General features: G+C 39.6%; 1 protein-coding gene and 1 long non-coding RNA gene across 7 annotated transcripts in view; one reads left to right on the forward strand and one right to left on the reverse strand.

Moving 5' to 3' along the window:
• The window catches only part of LOC105486292 (uncharacterized), a 65,989-nt gene extending 64,159 nt beyond the window's left edge, over positions 1-1,830 (forward strand). The window contains exon 2 of the long non-coding RNA XR_011621117.1: positions 1,675-1,830. This is a non-coding gene — a long non-coding RNA (uncharacterized lncRNA). The remainder of the gene's footprint in view (positions 1-1,674) is intronic.
• LOC105486291 (sphingomyelin synthase 2) overlaps positions 1,523-23,090 on the reverse strand; it is an 86,373-nt gene continuing 64,805 nt past the window's right edge. For 3 of the 6 annotated variants that reach the window (XM_071093222.1, XM_071093223.1, XM_071093224.1), the window contains exons 4-8: positions 15,225-15,923; positions 11,560-11,677; positions 7,896-8,049; positions 3,461-3,627; positions 1,523-1,874 (exon numbers count right to left, since the gene is read on the reverse strand). In XM_071093222.1, coding sequence (XP_070949323.1) covers positions 1,671-1,874; positions 3,461-3,627; positions 7,896-8,049; positions 11,560-11,677; positions 15,225-15,679 — 1,098 coding nt within the window. In that variant the 5' untranslated portion in view covers positions 15,680-15,923 and the 3' untranslated portion in view covers positions 1,523-1,670. Of the gene's footprint in view, positions 1,875-3,460; positions 3,628-7,895; positions 8,050-11,559; positions 11,678-15,224; positions 15,924-16,787; positions 16,939-17,560; positions 17,684-17,818; positions 17,925-23,090 lie in introns of those variants that run through there. The other 3 variants (XM_071093225.1, XM_011749110.3, XM_011749107.3) reach the window with 3 other exon arrangements.

A 23,090-nucleotide genomic window follows, 5' to 3' on the forward strand; every position in this document is an offset into this window, starting at 1 on the left:
CATTCTGAAAACATACACAAGATTTTAGCACCGAAGAATGTTGACCCTTCTGAACGATTTGCATTGTGCTTTTCTCAAGCAATTTAAAGGTCAATTTTGTGCAGTCAAGGCTGACTAGTTTATAATGATAAATTTGGGAATGTTTTCCATTCCAAATGAAAGACAAATTTCACCTTCAATATAAACATAACTGCCTCCTTCTACCCGCATTGGCCTCTCCACCCTCTGCCCTAGTGTTGATAACTTTGCAACCTTAAAACTTTTCTAAGGTTTCTAAAAGTCTTGCAAATCAACCTTCAAAAGTAGTTAAGAAATTAAGCCAAGAATTATCCAAAAGATTCAATAGCATTAAATAATGCACTAAATCTGATAACATTAAATCTGATCAGATTTTTTTAATCCATTTTTTTTGGCATCACCTTAAAGAAATTTAGAAACAGTTATCCCCCTTCACTGTGTAGCTGTAACTAACACACTGATTCCGAGAGTATATTATAGTGCAGCACCATGTTATTTTCACAGGGTAGAAGTAAAATTACTCAATTGTGGCATATGTCCTTAGGACTAGTTATGAGAAGCTGAGTCTCTTGCTAAAAGCAAGGACACATTTTTAGCAAGGATACATTAACTTTCAGGTTCCATCTTGGTTTTTCCATAAAGTACAATATAAAAAGGAAGAAATCACCTTCAATGAAATTTGACCAAATATATTTCTGTGCTCCAATTAGGAGCCCTAAAATTGATCTCACACCAGGGCCTGGCCTGGAAGGGAAACAGGCTCATTCCCCAAGTGGCGTGAGCCTCAGTTGACACACATGTGTTTTCAGCCTATGCTAGAAGAGTTGACTGCCCTGGGGCACCAGATCCAAATTTACAGGGCAGACAGCATCTAAGTGTGTACTCAAGGGCCACTCATTAACAGAAACCACCTCATGTTTCCTGTGTGTCTGTCATAGAGATTTTAAAGTGAAACGTTTACACACATGTAAAATCTGTGGGGTGTGTCAAATACTTTCATGTTTACTTGGATCAGCTTTCCTTTTTAAGATAAAATGATCTTTTAAAAACAAAACAAAACAAATTAAAAGTGATACATAGCGCGTTGGGTGGCAGCAGCAGTGTGCACTCCTGGACTCAACCCTAACTTTCCACGTGACAGGGTAGAAACAAAATTCACCCAAAGCTGACGCACAACCCGTGGATCTTCCCCTTGCTAAACCTAATGCTAGAAACCACTCTCAATATTAGGCTGTTCTATTTACACAGTGGCTGTAGATGTCCAGATATTTTATTTAAAATATTAACACATTCTTCTGACCTTGGGAGGAAAAATATCCTGAAAAAATTCTGAAGTAGAGGGTTTTGGTGGAGAAAGAATAAAGAAAGGAGGAATATGTTCTTTGGCACCTCTTTAACAAGCTCATTAGTAAAGTCCCAGGGTGGGGGCTTGTCACCAATGAATGAAGAGCTGCAAGAGAATGTATCTTTCTCGGGATGAAGAAGAAAAGCAGTCAAAGGGTAATACTTTGTTCATCTTTCTATTCATTTACACAAAATTTGGTCCATTTCTTCATTTACCAGTCAGTTCTCCTAAAATAAAAAACAAAACTATACCTTTGGTTACAGCGTTAACTCTTTTGGTGTAAGAGCTGATGCCTTTGTTTTGCTCCTCAGGTCGATTTCTCATTGTCTTCACCAATCTTCTGAACACGTGAATACTTTTTGCATGATGATTTGAAGCAGCCAGGAGGCCAAGACAGCGGCCAGGAGAAGCAGCAAGGAATTGAGCCTTGTACATTTTTCTCAAAAAAATAAAAGATGGGGAACCACCATGCTCGAGATAAGAAATTAGTCTGTGAAGAGACCTTCAAGTTCTGCAAATGGTAGGAAAAAAGTAAAATGAGACATATCTTTCTCAATTTGCATCCTAATTATTTTCTTAAATTGGCATTCACTGTAACCTAAGGAAAACAGAATTCAGATCACATAGCAGTAATGATTTTCATGTCCTTTCCCTAACTCTACCATGACTCCGGTCCCCTAACACACCTAGGTGTCTTGCCTTCCTTTATGGCTCATGCAATTTCTTCTGCCTGCAATTCCAGTAAGAATGGAGACTCTGGGAGTGGATGTCAGAATTACTCAGGAGGAATAATTTTCAGGATGTGTGAGTGATCAAATCTAGGGGTCAAAGAGTGAAAGAAGAGCTCAGAAGGTTGAACACATTTAAGAGGAAATATGAAAATTTTGGTTCAGTGTTGTCAGCAGTCAACTAGATGGAAGTGTAAGAAGGAAGATGGAAATAGGAGACTACAAAATAGGAAACAGAGCTACAAAGAGAAATAAAGTAATCCATAGAAAGAGCATTTATTAGTGGACACCAAGAGTTGGATGTCGATCCTTTGGAAATGTCATATTTCAATTGCTCACAAATTCTCCAAATTGACAATATGGCAAGTCTATTCAAAGATAAGTAAGTCATGGTACACAGACCAACTCTATTATACCAAGGACACTTACCAAGACTAGGAGAAAACAGAGACTGGGAGGAATAATTCTGCCTTGGGACCAGAGGAAGAGAGCAAGAGTTACAGAAAAAAGAGGTGGCATTTGAGCTAGCTCTTTAAGTATGAATGGGAGAAGAAAGAAAAGGGTATCTGGAAACAAGGAAGCAGCAGTAGCAAATGAGGAAGAATCGGAAGGGAAGCCAGAGAGCACCATTATCACCAGAGGATATACCAAATCCAGTCATTCATAAGCTATTTAGTTTGTGATTTTAAACAATAGCTGCTATCAGCCGGGCAAGGTGGTTCACGCCTGTAATCCTGGCATTTTGGGAGGCTGAGGCAGGAGGATCACTTGAGGTCAGGAGTTCAAGGCCAGCCTGGCCAACATGGTGAAACCCTGTCTCGACTAAAAATACAAAATAAACCAGGCGTGGTGGGGTGCACCTGTAATCCCAGCAATTTGGGAGGCTGAGGCACAAGAATCGCTTGAACTTGGAAGGTGGAGGTTGCAGTGAGCCAAGATTGCACCACTGTACTCCAGCTTGGGCAATAGAACAAGACTGTCTCAAAATAAAAAAAAATTTTTTTTTTAAATAGCTGTTACCTTCTCCTTAAAATTAAGTTGAAGGCAGGGATTATGTCTTACCCAGCTGCACTACAATGCTTTTACAGAGAAGGTTCCTAAATTTTAATTTAGTACATATATTTCTTCATTCTAGTGTAAATTACCTGAGTTAGTGATGCACTGTGCTCCATAACCTTATGGCATCTTTATCCATAAATGGCATTCATATTTGTGAAGTTCTTTATTTTAAAAAGCAGTAATGGATATATGTTTAAGTGAATGTGGCAACATCAGTTATCCCCATTAAGCTATCTAAAACCCCATGACATGAAAAGGGTCCACTGCATTCAAAGCAAAGAAATTATCCAAGCATCTTCACTGCTCTCACCTTTTCATTGGCCATTGAATGGTACCACCAAAACAGTCGTGTTGTGATATAATAAGCAATGATCACATCGACAGTGTAGTGTTCATGTGCTACAAGAATGCAGATGATCCCGGCAGCACTCAGCAGCCAGCAGATTAAATGATACCACCAGAAGTGACGAGGCGAATCTGGACAGCAGAAAAATTACAGAGTTAATAAGATTCCCAGAGATGAATATAATGATTACAGTCTGTCCTAACGACCTTAAGTAGAATAACCCAGGATCAAGAGGTCACCAGAAGGAGAAAACTGATAACGTAAACTGAGTCACTATGAACTGCCCAGGATCTGCTCAGGTAGGAGGGAGGCAGAGGGGCTCCCTGGCAGTGGGCGTAATAGTCATTCGCTGGGGAAGCTGGTAACACTAGACATTCTAGGCCTTGCCCATGTGAATAAGCTGTTTCATAAGAAAGAGAACAGAATTGTTTATTAGGTTGGCTGGAATTGCATACTGGCTCACATAAAGGAGCCACTTTCCACTGGAAAGAAAGATAGTAGGGGTCAAAAGAAAAGGTGGTTGTCTATGAAAATAAGGAGGGAAATGGGAAAACAGGAGTAATTTCAGGTTTTAAATTTATATTAGTTCTCCAGGGGTATGTGTAGGGTAAGGGCGTCAGAAGGAATGGCATTGTGGCTAGCAGTATTTTGATTCTCAGCAATTTTACACTGTTATTGCCAATAGCAACTATAAAACATTCCCTCTGTAAAGGTTAGGATTCCTGACCATTCACTTGTGGACTCAGCCTTCCTGGTAAGGCCACTTAAAAGTTCATTCTACTTATCAGCTGTAAGAAACAACTATGGCACTCACTAAGGTCTCTTAGCAATCCTGCTTCCCAATGTATAGGTCATCTGGTATTTACCTTAGAAGTTCAAAATGTTTGGGCAAACTAGAACTATTTTGCATTTGTTTATTCACAAGAAGCAAAGCTGAAGTAGGTATAGAGGTGGCCTGAATCCTCTTTTTACTACTCATGGAATTGCAAGTGAGGTTTTAGGAATGGCTGGAAACCCCAGCAGTGCTTTCACATAAAAATGTATTTCCTATTATGCTACCACATTGGGCCCACCACTCATCAACTGAGAACACTGGCTGACCCAAAGAAAAGATTGAATAGAAGGTGTTTTGAAATAGAAATGGCAAAATGGTAATCCTCTTACTTTCTCATTCATCCCCTAGGGATAACAATGAGCTAGATGATGACACAAATAGTAGTTAACATCACTGTCTGTGTGGAATTCTAGCCCTAGGAGGCATTAAATAATAGAGACAATGGACTTGGTAGGGTGGCAATGTGAAAAACCAAAAAACTGTTCTCTACTAGCCAGATGTTTGGCACTAACAGCTAGTCTGATTTCTCCAGGCTAATTTTATCAGGAATCTACACCCCAATTATAATATTTGCACGACTGTATGAAGCCCTCCCTTGTTAACCCCAAAATGGTCATGGTGCCACATTTTCATGTGCTCTCACAACTAAATTTAAATCTACTTATGACAACACAGCAAAGAAGGAAAGAGTCCAAACTGATCAAAAGGCGGAAAGTAAAAATATATATATAAATGATGCATCTAATTCTAGAAGCAGACTTTTCAAAGAAACCACTGGAACCACTGCTTACTCAGAACAAGAACGTACAGTGTAATTTAGAAGATAAATGTTTTTCCTAATTGCCTAGAAAAAAAGCAGACATAAACATGGAATGCTCTGCTTATATACAGAATTGACTATAAAATTGAGTTTGTGTTAAGTATTACAGATATGTCCCTTTATTTCTCACCAAAAATTGGAGAAAGCAAAATGGTATTCTTTGCATGCTACATATAAATTTACACAATTTTAGAAACCTCTAGTCAAAATAATGTCTTGGGGAAAAATGTCTCTACATACTGAGTGGCCTTCATTAAAGTATAAAATCAATCACAAGTTGCCTTGCTGTTGCTCTGAGGTGAAAGAATGTACAATAATGAGCAATGTCCCTGCTTATAGATAAGTATACTATTCCTTGGCAGTACAATAGAGTCAACCAGCTTGAATTTCCAAAGTTCTAAACACAGCCAAGAAATTAAAAGCAAAACCTCTGGATTCAGCCTGCTTCAACCTGAATACCTGCTTCTCCAAATGATGGCTATGCACTGTGGCCAATCACTTTCTCTATGCTTAAGTTTACTCATCTGAAAAATGGGAAAAAAGTAATGCATCCCTCAGACGGTGGTTGTAAGGATCAAATGAGTTAATTTACATCAAGGCCCTAGAATAGTGCCTGGGACAGAGTAAGTATTATGTCTATTTGCTAATATTGTTAATGATATGGTTTGGCTGTGTCCCCACCCAAATCTCATCTTGAATTGTAGCTCCCATAATTCTCATGTGTTGTGGGAGGGACCTGGTGGGAGATAACTGAATCACGGGGGTGGTTTTCCCCATACTTTTCTTGTGGTGGTAAATAAGTATCACAAGATCTGATAGTTTTATAAGGGGAAACCCCTTTTGCTTGGTTTTCATTCTCTCTTGTCTGCTGCCATGTAAGATGTGGCTTTTGCCTTCCACCATAATTGTGAGGCCTCCTCGGCCACATGAAACTGTGAGTCCATTAAACCACTTTTCTTTATAAATTACCCAGTCTTGGTTATGTCTTTATCAGCAGTGTGAAAACAGACTAATACAGTTAATATCAGTTGGTTTTCAGTTATTTTAGAAAACTGAATCTAAGTTTCCTGGGGGTGTTTTTATTACTTTAAACCTACAATGCCTTCACTCTGAAATGCCCTTCCCCACCTCCACCCTCATCCCCATCTCCTTCTGTAAGTTTTTTATGATCTTCAGATTAGAGAGAAGATCCGAAACTCAAATGTACATCTAGACTAGACAATGACTGATCTTACATTGCACACTGATGGAATTTTCCTTGGCAAAATTAGAGTTAGAACCATAGCAACATATATCCTTCCACCCAACCCCCCAGAACCAATAACTCAATATTAGAAATGGAGTGACTAAATTTAAGGAAGAGACCATCCTCTGATGATGGTGCAGAGACAGATCCAGGACCCACCCCACCACCCCAAGAGTGTGAGAATAGAAATAAGGGAAAAGGTGCAGAGGCTTCAACTTTTAAGTCAAGTATGAAGACCCCACATGTATCCCAATTTCTCCCTACCGCAGGTCTGTATGTAGAATTTACAAAGGAAGCAACAAAGAGATGCTACAATTCTCACAAAAAAAGACTTGACTTCATCTACTACAGAGAACCTCAACTCTTTTGTCATCTTGCCCTCACAGCAGAACTTAAACCAAATACCCCAGGTAATCAAAGGGGCAATAATTCACTTCTGCACCACTGAAGATAACCCTTGACTTCCACACCACCATTCAATTAGGATGAACCTATTTGGATTAACAAAGGGCCAAGTGAGGAGGGAAGAGCAAGGAGGACAGGGGAGGGGAAGCTGCCTTCTGCTGCTCTCTGCTGAAAGACCTCCTTTTAAATATGTCCAGTGAAAAGGATTAAGATAAACCTCTTAAAAATACTGGCATGAGGTAACTTGGAACTAAAGATGAAGGGTAATACTGACCAGCTTTGCAAACCTGAAGGGAGAAGCATTATTACTTCAAAAGGATTTTGAGGTAACAGGCCTAAATATACAAAACCTCGGAAATATATAAAAATGGGATCTACTGGGCAGCTAAAACAGTACAACCCTACAAAGAACAAGACATGATAGACATGATTTTGGCCATAAAACCTACTAGAAAACCCAAGGATTTTCTATAATGTGAACTAAGCACATAAATATAGAAAGATTTTTATTTTTGGCCACCACATTTCTTCTTGAGAAGAAAATAATCAGTATTGGCAAAATGGTCCATGAAGACTCCTATGAAAGCATAGAAAGTGCTGGAAAATGATGAAATTAGAATAAAGTGAGACTTGGAAATGTTTTAAAAAGAGGAACACATTAACTGAATTATTTGGAATGCTAGAATGGAAGTGTCCTACAAATGATGCAAAGGTCATTACAACTGTCTTTAGAATGTACCAATCCTTTTTGCAATAAAATTAACAATTAATTCTAATATTAAGATAGATTTTCATACCTTAAGAAGTACTAACCAAGAAGGGAGATGTTTTAGAGGCATGTTAAATGCTAGAGAGAAGCCAGGGCCAAGTTTTAAGCCTTCAGGGTTCAAATCACATATGACTAGTTGAAATATTATATATATATATATACACACACACACACCCACACATATATTCTCACACACACACACACACACACCTGTCTCTTTCACAGCTTATCAATCCCAAGAAAATAAGGGCTCCTATCAATTTCAGAGCCCAGGGACCCCTCCCACTACAGTTATCAGTTCAGTGGGAATGGGCTATTACTTACATTCTTTGATGAACAAATAAGTCAGTGTCAGCGTAACCGTGTGACCGCTGAAGAGGAAGTCTCCACATAAGATATGTGATCCAGTTATGGACAATCCACCACCAGAAATCAATCGTAGAATCCGTTGTACTTTTGCCTGAGAGTCTCCATTAAGCTGAACGACACAAGAAGGTTAAGAAGGGAATCTACAAGTGGCTAAAATCATGTTTCAGTCTAATTGTGTGACTCTTAGAAAGGACACCAGGTTGTGATTTTTTTTTTTCTTTTTAACCTAAAAAGTCAAAAAGAATCCAAGGAGAAGCTCCTCAAACTGGGTTTTATTCATTTATTGGCAAGTTTTATTGACATGTTTTAAATTATTCAATATGTTACTAATAATATGTCTTGGTGGTGGTGTGTCCTTGGGCAAAGCTTTTAAAAATATTAATAACCAATGACTTCACCATGACTATGTGCTAAAAAGCAGATCAAAGCTACTTTCTTTCCTTTTTGCAGGGGGAAGTGAGGGTTTTGAATGGTTAATATTTGATTCAGCTGCATACCACATTACCAATATTCTCTACAGTGAATTGGTACCTTGTATTAGGTGGGCAGCCTAAAGTGGACAGACATATAGCTGTATTAATGTCTGATCAAAACATTTACAATTAAGAAGAGGAGTTGCAACTCATTAAATAATTTAAATAGGTTTGAAAATGATGGATTAGGGATGCACTGGCAGCTTTAAAAACGAGTAGCTTTGATTAGGAAAAACATCCCTAAAGAAATAGCCTGTGTGCTATGGCAGGAGGCTAGGAGAGCTCCTTTGGACAAGGTGCAGCAGCCCCACAAAGCCACTGTGATGACATGAGAAACAATGCTGGGCTAGGCCAAGGGCTGGAGAGGTTTGTACTCCATTACAATTTAATCATACAGGAAGGAGTTGGTCAAAACTGTAGGCACAGAAAATTGGAATACTGAATTATTGAGGGGCTAGATTGGGTGGGGGATTCAGATCAGACGAGTGTAGAGCAAATTGATTGAGAAAATCAAAGAATAATGCTCAGAAAAAAAATCATGTAATAGAATACACGGGAGAGAAATACAGAAAGACCTTTTGAGACAGGGTCTTGCTCCTTCACCCAGGCTGGAGTGCAATGGGTGGTACATTAGGTACAGGAGAGACCAACTTGGCTACTGCCAAATAGGAAAGCTTATCATCTACATTGTTTCTTCCATTAAGAAGGTAAGTATCTGAGGTCGAGAGTTCGAGATCAACCTGATCAACATGGAGAAACCCTGTCTCTACTAAAAAAACAAAAACAAAAACAAAAACCAGCTAGGTGTGGTGGCACATGCCTGTAATCCCAGCTACTCGGGACACTGAGGCAGGAGAACTGCTTGAACCTGGGAGGTGGAGGTTGTGGTGAGCCAAGATTGCACCATTGCACTCCAGCCTGGGCAACAAGAGCAAAACTCTGTCTCAAAAAAAAAAAAAAAAAAAGTAGGTGTTTGGCCACCTGTGGCCAAGGTGAGGGATAGCTCGCCCTAGAAAACTTTCTCAGGGAAGGGGAATGTTGCTCTCCCAGCCAAACATTCTTATATGTGGAAAAATAGGTTTGCAAAGCTAAATCATTTCATGTAATCATTTTATAATAACTGGGCCAACACTCATCTAAACACACTTTGAAGAACACAGATTGTCCGACTGTCAATCAAAACTTGGATTGGAGATTAAAGCAAATTCTAAGCAAAAAATTAAAAGTGAACCATAGGATACATAAAGGAGAAGGCAACTGGAAAACTAGGAAAGCAAAGCTTTCACTATGATGGCTCTTGTAAGCATGTCTGGTGAGTTACAAGTTGTACAGGCATCAATTACTATAACAGATATGACACTTTTCCATAGTGAGTGGCTTCCATATACAAAGTTCTGATATTCCTTATAGTCATGAAGGACATTCTATAGAGTCAGCAACACAGGAGACAAGTAGATTATCTAATAGCTTTGTAACCATAAACATCTAAGCAGCACCCAAAGCCAGCAGACGAACCAAATTCAGAACACAACTCTGATGCCTGTTCTATGACACCACCTCACCTCTAGTCAAACCAACTGATTTGTGTTTCTTTTACTGAACCATGATTCAGGCATGTATAGCTTGCTTATGCTTCAGGAAGGGGTCCCAACAAGTGAACCTGGGAGATGATTAGTAAGGATGTTACCAGAGGTTCCACTGTGACTATTTGTAGCTTGGCTATCCAACAGCACTGATGTGGCTTCTGAAGATTGCAACTCTTCCACGGAGGACAATCTTTAATTTACTTTCTTTCTATAATCATAGCAATTCATCCTGCAAACCTCATCCGTTACTAAGATGGGTTTGCCTTCTTTTCTGTGGCCATTTCTCCATTTAACACATTGCAATAGCCCCTTAGAAGTGTTTATTACACTTCTGAACTTCTCCCACGCCTTAAATTAGCTTCACTAAAATCAGCCAGTGTTTAAATTCAATATGTACACTGTTTTAATTACAGACATTTTCTGCTTTGATGGCTTTGGAAAAGTATAGCTTCTCCAGCCACACCTATATTTGGTGAGGGAGACTGTGGACGTCTTCAGAGAAGCTCGATTTTTCTTTCACCTCAGACATCTGCTTAGTGTTCAGTAAAATATGATGTTAGACTTCATTCCTTTGTCCAGAAAGCACATGATTTGTAATTTTCCATTTTGTAAACCAGGGTGCACTGAAGTCCAAGATGATTAACAGCTCTCTCAAGAACTCGCTCTTTCTGGATAAACTGTAATTCCTTCTTAGGACGGTTTCAGAAGACATCCTCACGCACTGTCTCACTCAAAGGCCACTCTCTCTTTCCAGCTGCTAAAAACCTTGGAGTCATCCTTGACTCCTTTCTCTCAAACCCATATCCAAGTTATTAGCATATCCTATATCCCGAACTGAACAACTTCTCATTATTTCCACTGCTACCGCTAAGGCTGAAGTTCCTATACCACACTGCGAGACCCTATGTGATCTGTGGTCTGCAAACCCCGACCCTTCACAACTCCACTCTGACACACCGGCCTCCCTACTCTTCCTTTATTCACTGTGAATAAGCAGTGTTTTAGCCTAGAGCTCTCATGCCATCCACATGCCTCATTTCCTGGTCTTGGTTCCTGCCCAAATGCTTTGTTATTAAAGACCTCTATATCATCAAATAGAACCCTCAAGCACCCTTTCACCTTACTCAGCTCTGCTGTTCTCCATGTGACAATCACCTGACTTATCATCATGTGACAAATTATGACTTTGTTTATAATTTGTCATCCCTAATAGAATATAAGCTCCAGAAGAGGGATATTGTTTGGGTTACTACAATCCCTGGTACATAAGCTTAATGCCTGTAGAATGAATGCATTAATGAATAAGTAAATGAGAAGGTAACAAAGTAGAGTCAAACCCCCAATGGTAATTTTCAGTTAGCAGAAAATATTTTTTTTTAGCACAAAATATATTTTATAAATACATTTTAATTTCTTCCTCTCAAATCTAAATAGAAGACAGAAAAGATGCTAGATTTCAGTTAACACATAGGAAAGTGTCTAGAAGAATGTATAATAAAGGGTAAGTGATCAATGACTGTTTGCCTGGTTTCTTCTAAGTGGTAGTTTGGAAGTACTGACCTTTGGAGCACACTGGAAATGCATTCCAGGCACAGGTAGAGTAGTAACATACATTGTAATGCAGCGATACAGGTATAAAGTTCCAATAATAAAACAGAATCTGCGTCCCACTATTGACCTAAAGGAAAAAATAGGGATGGGGAAAAACAGGTTTACTGTTTGTTTTTATTCCTAATGAAAAATAAAACAATGTTTAACAGGATAAAGAATAATCGGTACAGAATGGCATTAACAAACAAACCACAGTTTCACAGAGTTTAAAGGCTTACTTGTGAGTTGCCCATCCCTACAGTTCCATGGAGAGATTGCACCACAGTTTTCAAAATGAAGATTCACTTACTGCAATAAATCTAGGTGGTTTGACTTCCAAAGGATGTGTGTGTGTGCAGTGGGGGAACTAAAGTAGACGAAGAGTCTACGTAATCACCTCTCCTCAAAGGCACTCTTTACCAGAGAATTCAATGAACCTGTCTGTATTTTCAGTCAACTCACCGCATTAAAACCCTCTCTTGAGAACATATGAAAGGAATAAGCAAGCTACGATCACAGAGGAATTAACTAATGAGTCAAGGTGACATTACATCATTAGACACATAGGGAAATGTGACAACACATTTAACCCACGGTATAAGCAGGGTTTATTTGAGGACCATCTGAAGGTATTTTGACAACACAGGATGAACTATTCTCTCTGTGGCTAAATAGATTTTCAAAAAACTCTATCTTGAAAATGTCCATAAGTGTTCTCATACAATTAATTACATTTAATAGTGAATTATAAGCTGATTATTTTATTCAATCTTGATCAAAAAAGGACAAAAAAATCCCACAAGTCATTTTTCACTTTATATTTCTGTGGGAAGAAAGTTGTCTTAACTAACATTAGCCCCTGTGCTTCATGACCTGAGTTCTCAGCCTAAGCCAGGCTTCCCAGTGGATGACTGAGGATCCTGTCTTCAAAGGGGAAGGGCTCTGCCATTGTACCATTGCCTCATGGGTATCTGAATGGGCATCACAGGTCTGAATGTCCTCAGTCCAGCTGAACAGGACAGCTCCTTTTCTGTTGTATAGTTAGGTCTATAAGCTCTGGGCTCTGGGGATTAAGAGATGAGTGGGACTCCACATAAAGCCCCTAGACTTGCTAGGTGTTATTTCCTTAGTACATAAAACATATTACTCGAGGTCTCTCATTTTCAGAGCTCTCAAGCTTTCAAGACTGGTAGTGATCAAAGACTTCGGGAAAAACAGGCAGTTTCAGGTAATGTGACATATTTTAAGTTTTCCGTAAGATTGTGGTTCTGACATGAATCAAAGTCTAACTCAGGTACCATCTGGAACTTCTAATTTCAAGAATTATGTGTAAATATATATTTCAGCTGTTTCCAATAGCTATTTTAAGAGTATTCCAAGGTTTCTGGGGTCAAAAGAAAAAAAAAAATAGAAGGGAACACTACCTAGACTGGTAGATGAGAGTATTTATTTATCCCTAAGGCATTTCTTTAAAGGTTTGCTATTCTAGTTCTGCCTTTCCTGGTACTAAAAAGGAGCAGGTAATAAACAGTGCTGAGTTTCTCCCCTCGGTTAAGGGAAAACCAATTCAGCCTTTGATCCAACCTCAGGTTCCAACAGAGTGCTGTTTTGAATTGTGCTCCATGCTGTTAGACAAGGTGAAGTAATAAGCAGAAATTATTATGAGTCAATTACATTCATCCCAGCATTCTGAGTTCAGCTGTACTCAAAACAGAAAACTTAGAAGGTGAAAGATGTACTCTACAGCCTTATTTAGAAAATGAACTAGTGCTAATGATTTTTTTACCATAGCTTTGAAAGGTGCTTTTAAAAGAGAGAGTAAGCAACATTCCTCACTCAGCTGGGATGCTCAAAACAGGTTATAAAAATTATTCTACTAGTTACTAAAATGTAAGATCCAATTCTACTTCAAATGTAAAAAGGCAAACTTGTGTGAATTGCAACTGAAACAGTGGATATCATTAAAATGTATGGTCCGGCTATGTGACCCTGTGTTTGGATATGTTGAAATCTAAGGTGGTAAGTACAGGCAGTTAACAATAACTATCTAATGAAAATTCAAAAAGAATCTAGATGAAAATATAGCTAAATTGAGGGAAAAACTATACTTCAGGGTGGAGTCCACATACTTACCAGATCCTGGACAATTTCTCGTTTCACACATATATCAATAAAACCTTGCTCTAAATAAAGAAGAAAGCAAATTATCTGCAGCCTTAGCAGGCTCTCTTACATTGTGTTAATTTCCAGACACTAAAAAGAAAAACACTGAAGTTCATAAATACATTTTTTGCTTTTAGCATAAAGCATCCTTTAACAATTTAAGGAGCAAGTTACTTTTTTAAGTAAAAGACAACTCATAGTTAAGTCTATTACTTAAGCATATTAAGGAAACACATGAAGAGTTATATTAAGGAAAATGCTTAGGAATGACTGCAGTTTGTGGAATAACGTTTTAAGACTGCAAAGTTGCATTTGGGGAACTCTTTGAATTCCTCTAATCACAAAACAGTAACAGTGTTAGGGTCTGAGTGGATATACCACATTGAGAGTCCTATAATTGATCAAGTAATGAAAAATGTTACCAACTGAAAAACAATACAGCCAAAATTCTCTAAGAATGATCTTGTGGCATTAATACTGAAATCCTATGTGACCTGGAATCTTCATATTGTATACAAGTTAGCATATATTACATTTTTAAACTCCATATTATGATCAGTGTTTTGATCAAAATCATATTTTAGTGATTTAATCACTACCATCCCAGTAGAAAACAAATGTCTAAATGATGAATGAGAGGAAAGGAGGAATTAAGGAGCCTTTGTTTTTATGGACTAGGAGTCAGAATTCACATAGAGAAGCAGAAATAACCACTTCAGGGCTATGTCCAATTCTTAAGTGTCTTCAAAGCAAAAGTACCTGACTTATTTCTTCTTGATTTCCTACTATTCCAAAAATGAGGAGGCTGAACCCAGTGAACCATGAGCTCCTTTGTGATGTCCAAGGAAAACCAGAGGGCAAGTTTACTTTAGAAATCTAAAAATCAAAACCGCATGGATTCAGTTCTAAACTCAGTTTCTTAAACTCTTGTAACTAGATAGCAAGCAAACAAAAAACCAAAACCACACCCACACACCCAGCCCCACAGAAATGTAAAATTTGAGAACTGAATCCAGGCAAACCTTAAAGCAGGCTATTGACTCTAGACCAATACAGACATCACATTATGAGTAATGGAGAAAAAAGTTTCTCAACCTATTCCTTTTCCCACTTGTCAAGAGCCTGAAATAACAAACATGATGGAAGTGAATGTTATTCCTTTCCAAGCCTCTTGATTTATCATACAAATACCATAGCTGGAAGTCAGGAACTGCACCTTAAATTCATCAACTCTGAGTCACCCACCACAGTACTGCTGTACACTGCCACTTTCATACACAGTTGCTCAACAAACACTTACTGAATAGTGACTGAATTTATTCAATGTGGTAGAGCTTTCTACTGCTTTCTTTCATCAAATGTTTGGGTAAGACTGAATTTATTGGAATAAAAAGGAAAGATGATCTCAATTACTCATCTATTCACTCAAAAACAAACCCATGGCAAATCCCCAAAACATTAGATTTACTTACTTGTATCTCAGAAACAGCCACTGGGTGATCCATAATCCAACTAATATAATCCCATTTATTTCTGATACAGAAAATGCCCATTTCACCCTATCAATGTAATCAAAAAACTTGTCTGGGAGTGGAGGGCTAAGCTCCTTGGGAGGGACCCTCTCATGTACAACTGTGATCATGACGGTTGTCAAGACGAGGTTGAAAACCGCATATATGAAGGCAATGCCCGTTTTCCACCACTCTAGTGGAAATTTGTTCCTTGATTCAGTGGGCATAGCAATTTGGATATAGTCCGGGTACTTTTTGGTGCCTTTTCGCAGCCCACTGGATAAGCTCTTGGGTTTACCATTGCCATTTTTGTTTTCTTCTTCAACAGGTTCAGTGGGTCTTGTGTAAGTGTTTGTAGGATCACTGGGTTGATTTTCCAAATGTTCTTCAAGTTTTGCTGTCTCTATGATATCCATTGTCCCGTAGTCTTCAGATCAAAAAGGAGATGGTCAAGTTCTTGTTCTTTGTGGAAATTTAGCTTTTTTCAATCCTTCTATTTCCAAGATCAACATGGACTCTTACAATGGACTTTGTTTCCTAACACAAAAGGTAGAAGGTAGCCATCTGATTACCGTTCCTTCCATGCAACTATATGCTGTACCTTCACCACTTTCAAGAAAGGAAGCCAATTCTTCCCTCAAAAAGATGTTACTATCCCACCTAAAAGAAAAACAAAATTATGTTCAGAAACTATGCTTGTCCAATTATCAACCATCCAAAAAAAAAATTCTTAAAATAAGGAAACAAATACCAAAGTCATTTGCTTTATAAACATAATGTCAGAACCTAGTTAAAGCTGCCGAGATCAAGTTGATTTACAAAATACTGAACTGTTTTATCTTGGAATTCTCATCTCTTTTTGAGCTAGTATCGGTAGAAATAGGAAATAGGAACATTTTAACAATCAGTTCCCTTTAAATTTCCTTAAAGAAAAATCAGGACCCAACATTGCAAACACTTCATCAGACACTATCACTTGTTGCTAATCATGAAGTCATAATAAGCTAGAAATTAACCAGAGATCACATCAATCCTTCCAAAGACTGTATTTTCTATGAGCCATAAAGAAAGAATACAAAACTGGTAGGTGGCTTATATGCATTGAATAATTGTTACTCTCTGCATTTGTCAAAATAGTCAATTTTCTATTTTCTAATTAAAAAACAAGTCTTTTTAAGTGCTCGCTTTCAAGAACAGATTCAAGAACACCACATTCAAGATATTTAAAATGGCACAGCCTCAGTTTATCCTTTTATATTCAGAGATGCATGCCATATACAAGAAAAGCTGGCAGTCTTCAAAATAACTCTGAAAAGATACACCAAGCTTTAGCTATGTCTCTCACACAGGTAACAAGTAGAATTTATTTGAAGGATAAAAATACCTCACTACAATTGGCATGATAAATTAGTAACTAATGACATTTTGATGCAGCCACCACAATTTCTACCAAACAATAGAAACGGGCCTCCAGAGGACCAGCTCAGGGGACTCACCCACCACGACACTGATGAGGATAACTACCTTTGGCTTCAGCTTCACAGGTTCCAGAGAGCACACATTTCTTTAAGACACAGGGTGCCACTGCCACCTCTTTTATACTTGCTCGTACACGGCCCCAGCTGTTCTCAATTTAGGAGAGCAGTCTTTTAGTCCTGCTACAGAAGCCAGCCACCTGATGAGGTTTTCAAACCTTGTAATTAGTCCCCTCCCTGGATACACTGCTCAACTTAAGCACAATCCACTGCATTTTAAAGCGCCCCCCACCCCCTTTCAGGGTAACTTCAGGGAAAACTGAGGAGGACAAACTCAAAGTGATGACAGCTAAGCCTTTATTTAATGAAAGAAAAAAAAAGTGAAAATGGCAGTCAATATGTACAGGCAATGCCTGTTTACAATTATGGGTGGCAAATAAGCCACAAGTGTTTACTGTACACCTAAATGCCCCAGTGCTGAGGGCTATGTAGGGGAAATTAAAAGGAGTGAAAAACACCTGACCTGAACATTCAGCCAAAGAGCTTGCAGTCTAACCAAAGAGACAGGGCTAAAACGATGAAAGACTACTGGAGAAGACTGATTGGCATATTGTGAAAGGAAGGAGTGGGATATGCTGGTCACTAGATAAAGTGAGAGGTTTGGTTGTACTGTTTCCCTGCTCCCGGGACAAGATGTGTCCACACACAGGCTCTGATTCTGAGAAAGCAAAAGCATATGGAAAGCTGGCCTGGTAGAGAAATAGGGGATAAGGGAGCATGAGACTAGCTAAAAGGTGCTACTGAGAATTATAAACATCTCACCTTTCTCTTGTCCTTCTGCAGAGCCCCCAGCTATCAATACATTACAGCAGGATAAGAAAGGCCCAGTGGCCCTCTGGCTTGACAGTGTCTTGGCACAATGTTGTGGGAAGAATAAGCACAATGAAGAGGTGCCTCAGGAAGGTATTTTCAACAACAAACCTTCAACACCATGAACTACTACTTCTAACGGAGGTCGGTCCGAAGCACTAACACAGCCATTTCCTGTATCTCTTTAGCAGCCTTGCCTAATCCACTTACAGCATCTTGCCAAACCATCATCCAAATTCCCTTCAACTTTACTCTTTCATATGTGCTCCTAGACTTGTGTTCATGTGTGAAAGAAGCTTGTGATTTTGAAACTCCATTTCACAGTGGATGTACAGATGGTCTTTATAAGGTAGCTACTTGGTTCTAGAACACAGAATGTGGAACAGAAGAAAATCCAATTAGTAACCTTTTTTCTTTTTTTTTCCCCAAGAGGAAACACTCAGCCACCCACCTCATGGGACTGCTATGAGAATGACTAAATAATTGTGAAGAGCTTTGTGCCTCTGGGAGTAAGAACACTATGTGAGTACAATGCCCATTTATCGTCATTAGTGTTAAAATTAATATTTTCCTTGGGATTAAGATTAAATATACACAGCACATTCATCATGTGTCAACAAATCTTGGGACAGAATGTTTGTCATCAAGACAATGATCGCAACATATTCATTCCTATTGTGAAAGGAAAATATCTCGGGGTCCCAAAATCACTAAGCTAGAGGGAAAAGTCAAGCTGGGAACTGCTTAGGGCAAACCTGCCTCTCATTCTCACACATCTGCTCACTGAGATAAATGCATATCTCATTGCCTGCTTTGGAGAGGCTAATCAGAAGCCCAAAAGAATGCAACCATTTATTTCTTATCTACTTATGACCTGGAAGCCCCCTCCCTGCTTTGAGTTGTCCCACCTTTCCAGACCGAACCAATGTTCATCTTACATATGTTGATTCATGTCTCATGTCCCCCTAAGATGTATAAAACCAAACTGTGCTCTGACCACCTTGGGCACATGTCATCAAGACCTCCCAAGGCTGTGTCATGGGCGTGCATCCTCAACCTTGGCAAAATACTTTCTAAATTAACTGAGACCTGTCTCAAATTTTCAGGGTTCACATTTTGGTAACCACAGAGGGATTCTGAGTGGAGATGCCCCTAACCTTTGACAAATCTATCAGTGCTTGGTTGAGTCTTGGGCTATCTTTATGGCTTAAACCAACAGGACAATTTGCTGAGGCCTGGAAGCACCCATTCCAGAGAATCCCTGATCTCCCCAATTCTAGTTGAGATCTAAAGTTTATTTTGCTGTCACAACTTTTTTTTTGGAGTTTTAGTTGCTTCCAATACAAGGAAGACACGTTTTCTTGCTTCCATGATGATGGAACGCAGGTAACTCCTTTACGGAGTTTCCCTTCCAAAAGGGAAGATGAGTTTTTTTTTTCCTGCTCCTAGTGACACAGAAGATAGAAAAGTTATTTAGGCAGATAGTGAGGGTAAAAGAGTCCTCAGCAAGGCTTCCCTTCTAACAGAAAGCAGCCCGAGAAACATTTTTTTTTTTGTCTAATGAAGAGCAGCCTGAAAAATTGAGCTGCAAACATAGATAAGCAAGCTGGAAGCTTGCACAGGTTGCTGCTGGCAGCTGTGCCAATACAAAATGGCTACCTGGTAGCCAGGTATGTTCAACGTGGAGGCTCCATCTTCCCTTTTGTCACCATGTGTACAGTAAAGACACAGGCAACATGGTGCTGGCCAGGAAGATAACCTATTTGCATAATAAAAGATTAGGGTGGAGGTGGCCAGTTTTTTGCACCCTTATGCAAATGGCACACCTGGTCCAGGCAATCTTTCATGCCCTATGTAAATCAAACACCACCTCCTCAGGCTCATCTGTAAAACCTCCTGCATTTCACTGAGGAAGCAGAAACCCATTTGGGACCCCTCTCTCTGCAGGAGAAAGCTCTTTTCCTTTTGCCTATTAATTCTCTGCTTTTAACCTCGCTCCATGTGTGTCCATGTCCTTGATTTCCTCTGCATGAGACAATGAACCTCAGGTATCACCCCAGACAACAAGGCTGCTTCATTAGGATAGACAGCAGTCTTCAGTCTGAGACCCACCCACCCCTAGATAACTAACTAAATCGGGTTTTGTCTTGGCTAAAGTTAACATTAACAACCAGCTGCTCTTAATGTCTCTTTACCATTAGAGCGTTCAGTAATCATATAAGTTGTGTAATCATTTGTTTTGCTTAACTGGTTTTTTATTTATTGTTTCTGTTTTTGATATTGTTTCAGTCTTTTTCCCATTGGGTTTAACCAACTTCACCCAACTTGATCAAATCCGAATGAAAGTTCCAAATTATGGGGAACAAGGCCTCTGAAGTGGCTAAATTCTCATAGACACACACAAAAAAGGTAGTATGGTAAGGTGGTATAGTGGGGGGAGAAAAACAGCCAGAAAAAGGAAAAAAAAAAAAAAAAGGAAAGATTTTTAATTTTGATTACTTAAGGGGCTTTATTTACATAACAAAGCCACCTTTTTGCTAGCCAGGTCAAACTGAAAGCAATGGCAGTCACCCCATGCTGCATTTCAATAGCTAAGGTTCTGCCTTTTCTTTTCCCACCATGACAGCCTGAGATTTGGTTACTAAATCAAGCCCTTTCTGGTTTGATACTTGGTACTTCTGAAATAGCGGCAATTTGTCCTAGTTCGTGAAATATGGAAATGAGATTTAAAGAGTATTTTTTTTTAAAGGAACTCAATGGTTAAAGTCAGCTTAATTGAAAACTACCATCCACGAGGTGGGTCTGTATGTTTGCATGTGTTTGTATTTAAGAGGACTTCATGTTTTTCTTTTTTCTCCCCTAGGACCTTGTCCTTTTTTTTGTTTTTTTTGTTTTTTGAGACAGAGTCTTGCTCTGTTGTCCAGGCTGGAGTACAGTGGTGTGATTGTGGCTCACTGCAACCTCAGCCTCCTGGGTTCAAAGGATTCTCCTGCTTCAGTCTCCCAAGTAGCTGGGATTACAGGCACACACCACCATGCCCAGCTAATTTTTGTATTTTTAGTACAGATGGGGTTTCACCATGTTAACCAGGCTGGTCTTGAACTTCTGACCTCAGTTGATCCACCTGCCTTGGCCTCTCAAAGTGCTGGAATTATAGGTATGAGCCACCATGCCCAGCACCCTTTTTAAAAAAATTTTTTCTTCTCAGTTGACTGGATTCTGTTTTCTTCCTTTACTTCTGCTGTCTCTCCTTTCTCTTTCACCCTCTGCTTCATGAGGGACCAAAAATACTTTATAATAGCCTGGGGTTCCTTAAAGAAAATGGAGAAGGCATCAGACTCCCTTTCAGGGAGAAACCTGTTTCTCCTTATGGAACTTCAAGAGTATAAACAGACAAGTTCATCTCAGCTTTTAAACTGCTTGCTTTTGTATTGTTACCTGATTTATTGACTAAAATAGTTATTGCAACAGAGGCTTAGCTTCAGTTTTTAAAGAAAAGTGTAGTTTAAACACTTAGAAATATCTTTGTGTAAAAAAATTTTTTAAAGTGCACCATAAAATCATCACATGGTCTAGCCTCACAAAAATTCTCCCTTTTTGGAAACCCAGGATTCAGTGTGGGCTCTGCCCAGGGTTCAGAGATCTGGTTAAAAGATAGATAGGTAATCTCTAAATAAAATTGGTTTCCTTATGCAATCCTATGATAGATTTTTATAATTTTACGTTTGATTTGGCATTCATCTTTAATCTCCCTCTAGACTTTTTCTCTCTGTATCTTATGATGCAAATTTTGCTATTTGATTTTCACCTGAGTTGTTTCCTTTAATATGCAAATTTAAGGCTACCTAGCTGACAACTACCTAAGGTTATGAAACAGGTTATCAAGATCCTGAAAATCTGGGGTGTGCCCAAGATGGCCGAATAGGAATAGCTCCAGCCTCCAGCTCCCAGCATGAATGACACAGAAGACAGGTGATTTCTGCCTTTTCAACTGAGGTACCGGGTTCATCTCACTGGGGCGTGTCAGACAGTCGGTGCTGGTTCAAGGGTGCAGCCCAACCAGCGAGAACTGAAGCAGCGCGAGGCATCGCCTCACCTGGGAAGTGCAAGGGGGAAGGGAATTCCTTTTCCTAGCCAAAGGAAATTGAGACACACAACACCTGGAAAATTGGGTAACTCCCACCCTAATACTGCGCTTTACCAAGGGTCTTAGCAAACGACACACAAGGAGATTATATGCCACACTTGGCCCAGATGGTCCCACGCCCATGGAGCCTCCCTTCATTGCTAGCACAGCAGTCTGAGATCTAACTGCAAGGTGGCAGCCAGGCTGGGGGAGGGGCACCCACCATTGCTGAGGTTTAAGTAGATAAACAAAGCCACCAGGAAGCTCAAATTGGGTGGGGCCCACTGCAGCTCAAGGAGGCCTGCCTGCCTCTGTAGATTCCACCTCTGGGGACCAGGCATAGCTAAACAAAAAGCAGCAGAAACTTCAGCAGAGGTAAATGTCCCTGTCTGACAGCTTTGAAGAGAGCAGTGGTTCTCCCAGCATGGAGGTTGAGATCTGAGAATGGACAGACTGACTGCTCAAGTGGGTACCTGACCCCTGAGTAGCCTAACTGGGTGACATCCCCCACTAGGTGCAGACTGACATCTCACACCTCACATGGCTAGGTACACCTGTGAGACGAAGCTTCCAGAGCAAAAATCAGACAGCAACACTCACTGTTCAGCAATAGTCTATCTTCTGCAGCCTCCGCTGCTGATACCCAGGCAAACAGGGTCTGGAGTGGACCTCAAGCAAACTCCAACAGACCTGCAGCTGAGGGTCCTGACTGTTAGAAGGAAAACTAAGAAACAGAAAGGACACCCACACCAAAACCCCATCAGGATGTCACCATCATCAAAGACCAAAGGCAGATAAAACCACAAAGATGGGGAAAAAGTAATGCAGAAAAGCTGGAAATACAAAAAATCAGAGCACATCTCCCCCTCCAAAGGAACACAGCTCATCGCCAGCAATGGAACAAAGCGGGATGGAGAATGACTTTGATGAGTTGAGAGAAGAAGGCTTCAGTCGATCAAACTTCTCAGAGCTCAAGGAGGAACTACATAACCAGCACAAAGAAACTAGAAACCTTGAAAAAGGAATGAATGGATAACTAGAATAATCAATGCACAGAAGACCTTAAAAGAATGGATAGAGATGAAAACCATGACACGAGAACTACATGACAAATGCACAAGCTTCAGTAACCGACTCGATCAACTGGAAGAAAGATTATCAGCGACTGAAGATTGAACAAATGAAATGAAGCAAGAAGAGAAGTGTAGAGAAAAAAGAGTAAAAAGAAATGAACAAAGCCTCCAAGAAATATGGGATTATGTGAAAAGACCAAATCTAAATCTGATTGGTGTACCTGAAAGTGACGGGGAGAATGGAACCAAGTTGGAAAACACTCTGCAACATATCATCCAGGAG

Source organism: Macaca nemestrina, chromosome 3, assembly GCF_043159975.1.
Source record: "Macaca nemestrina isolate mMacNem1 chromosome 3, mMacNem.hap1, whole genome shotgun sequence".
Taxonomy (NCBI): domain Eukaryota; kingdom Metazoa; phylum Chordata; class Mammalia; order Primates; family Cercopithecidae; genus Macaca; species Macaca nemestrina.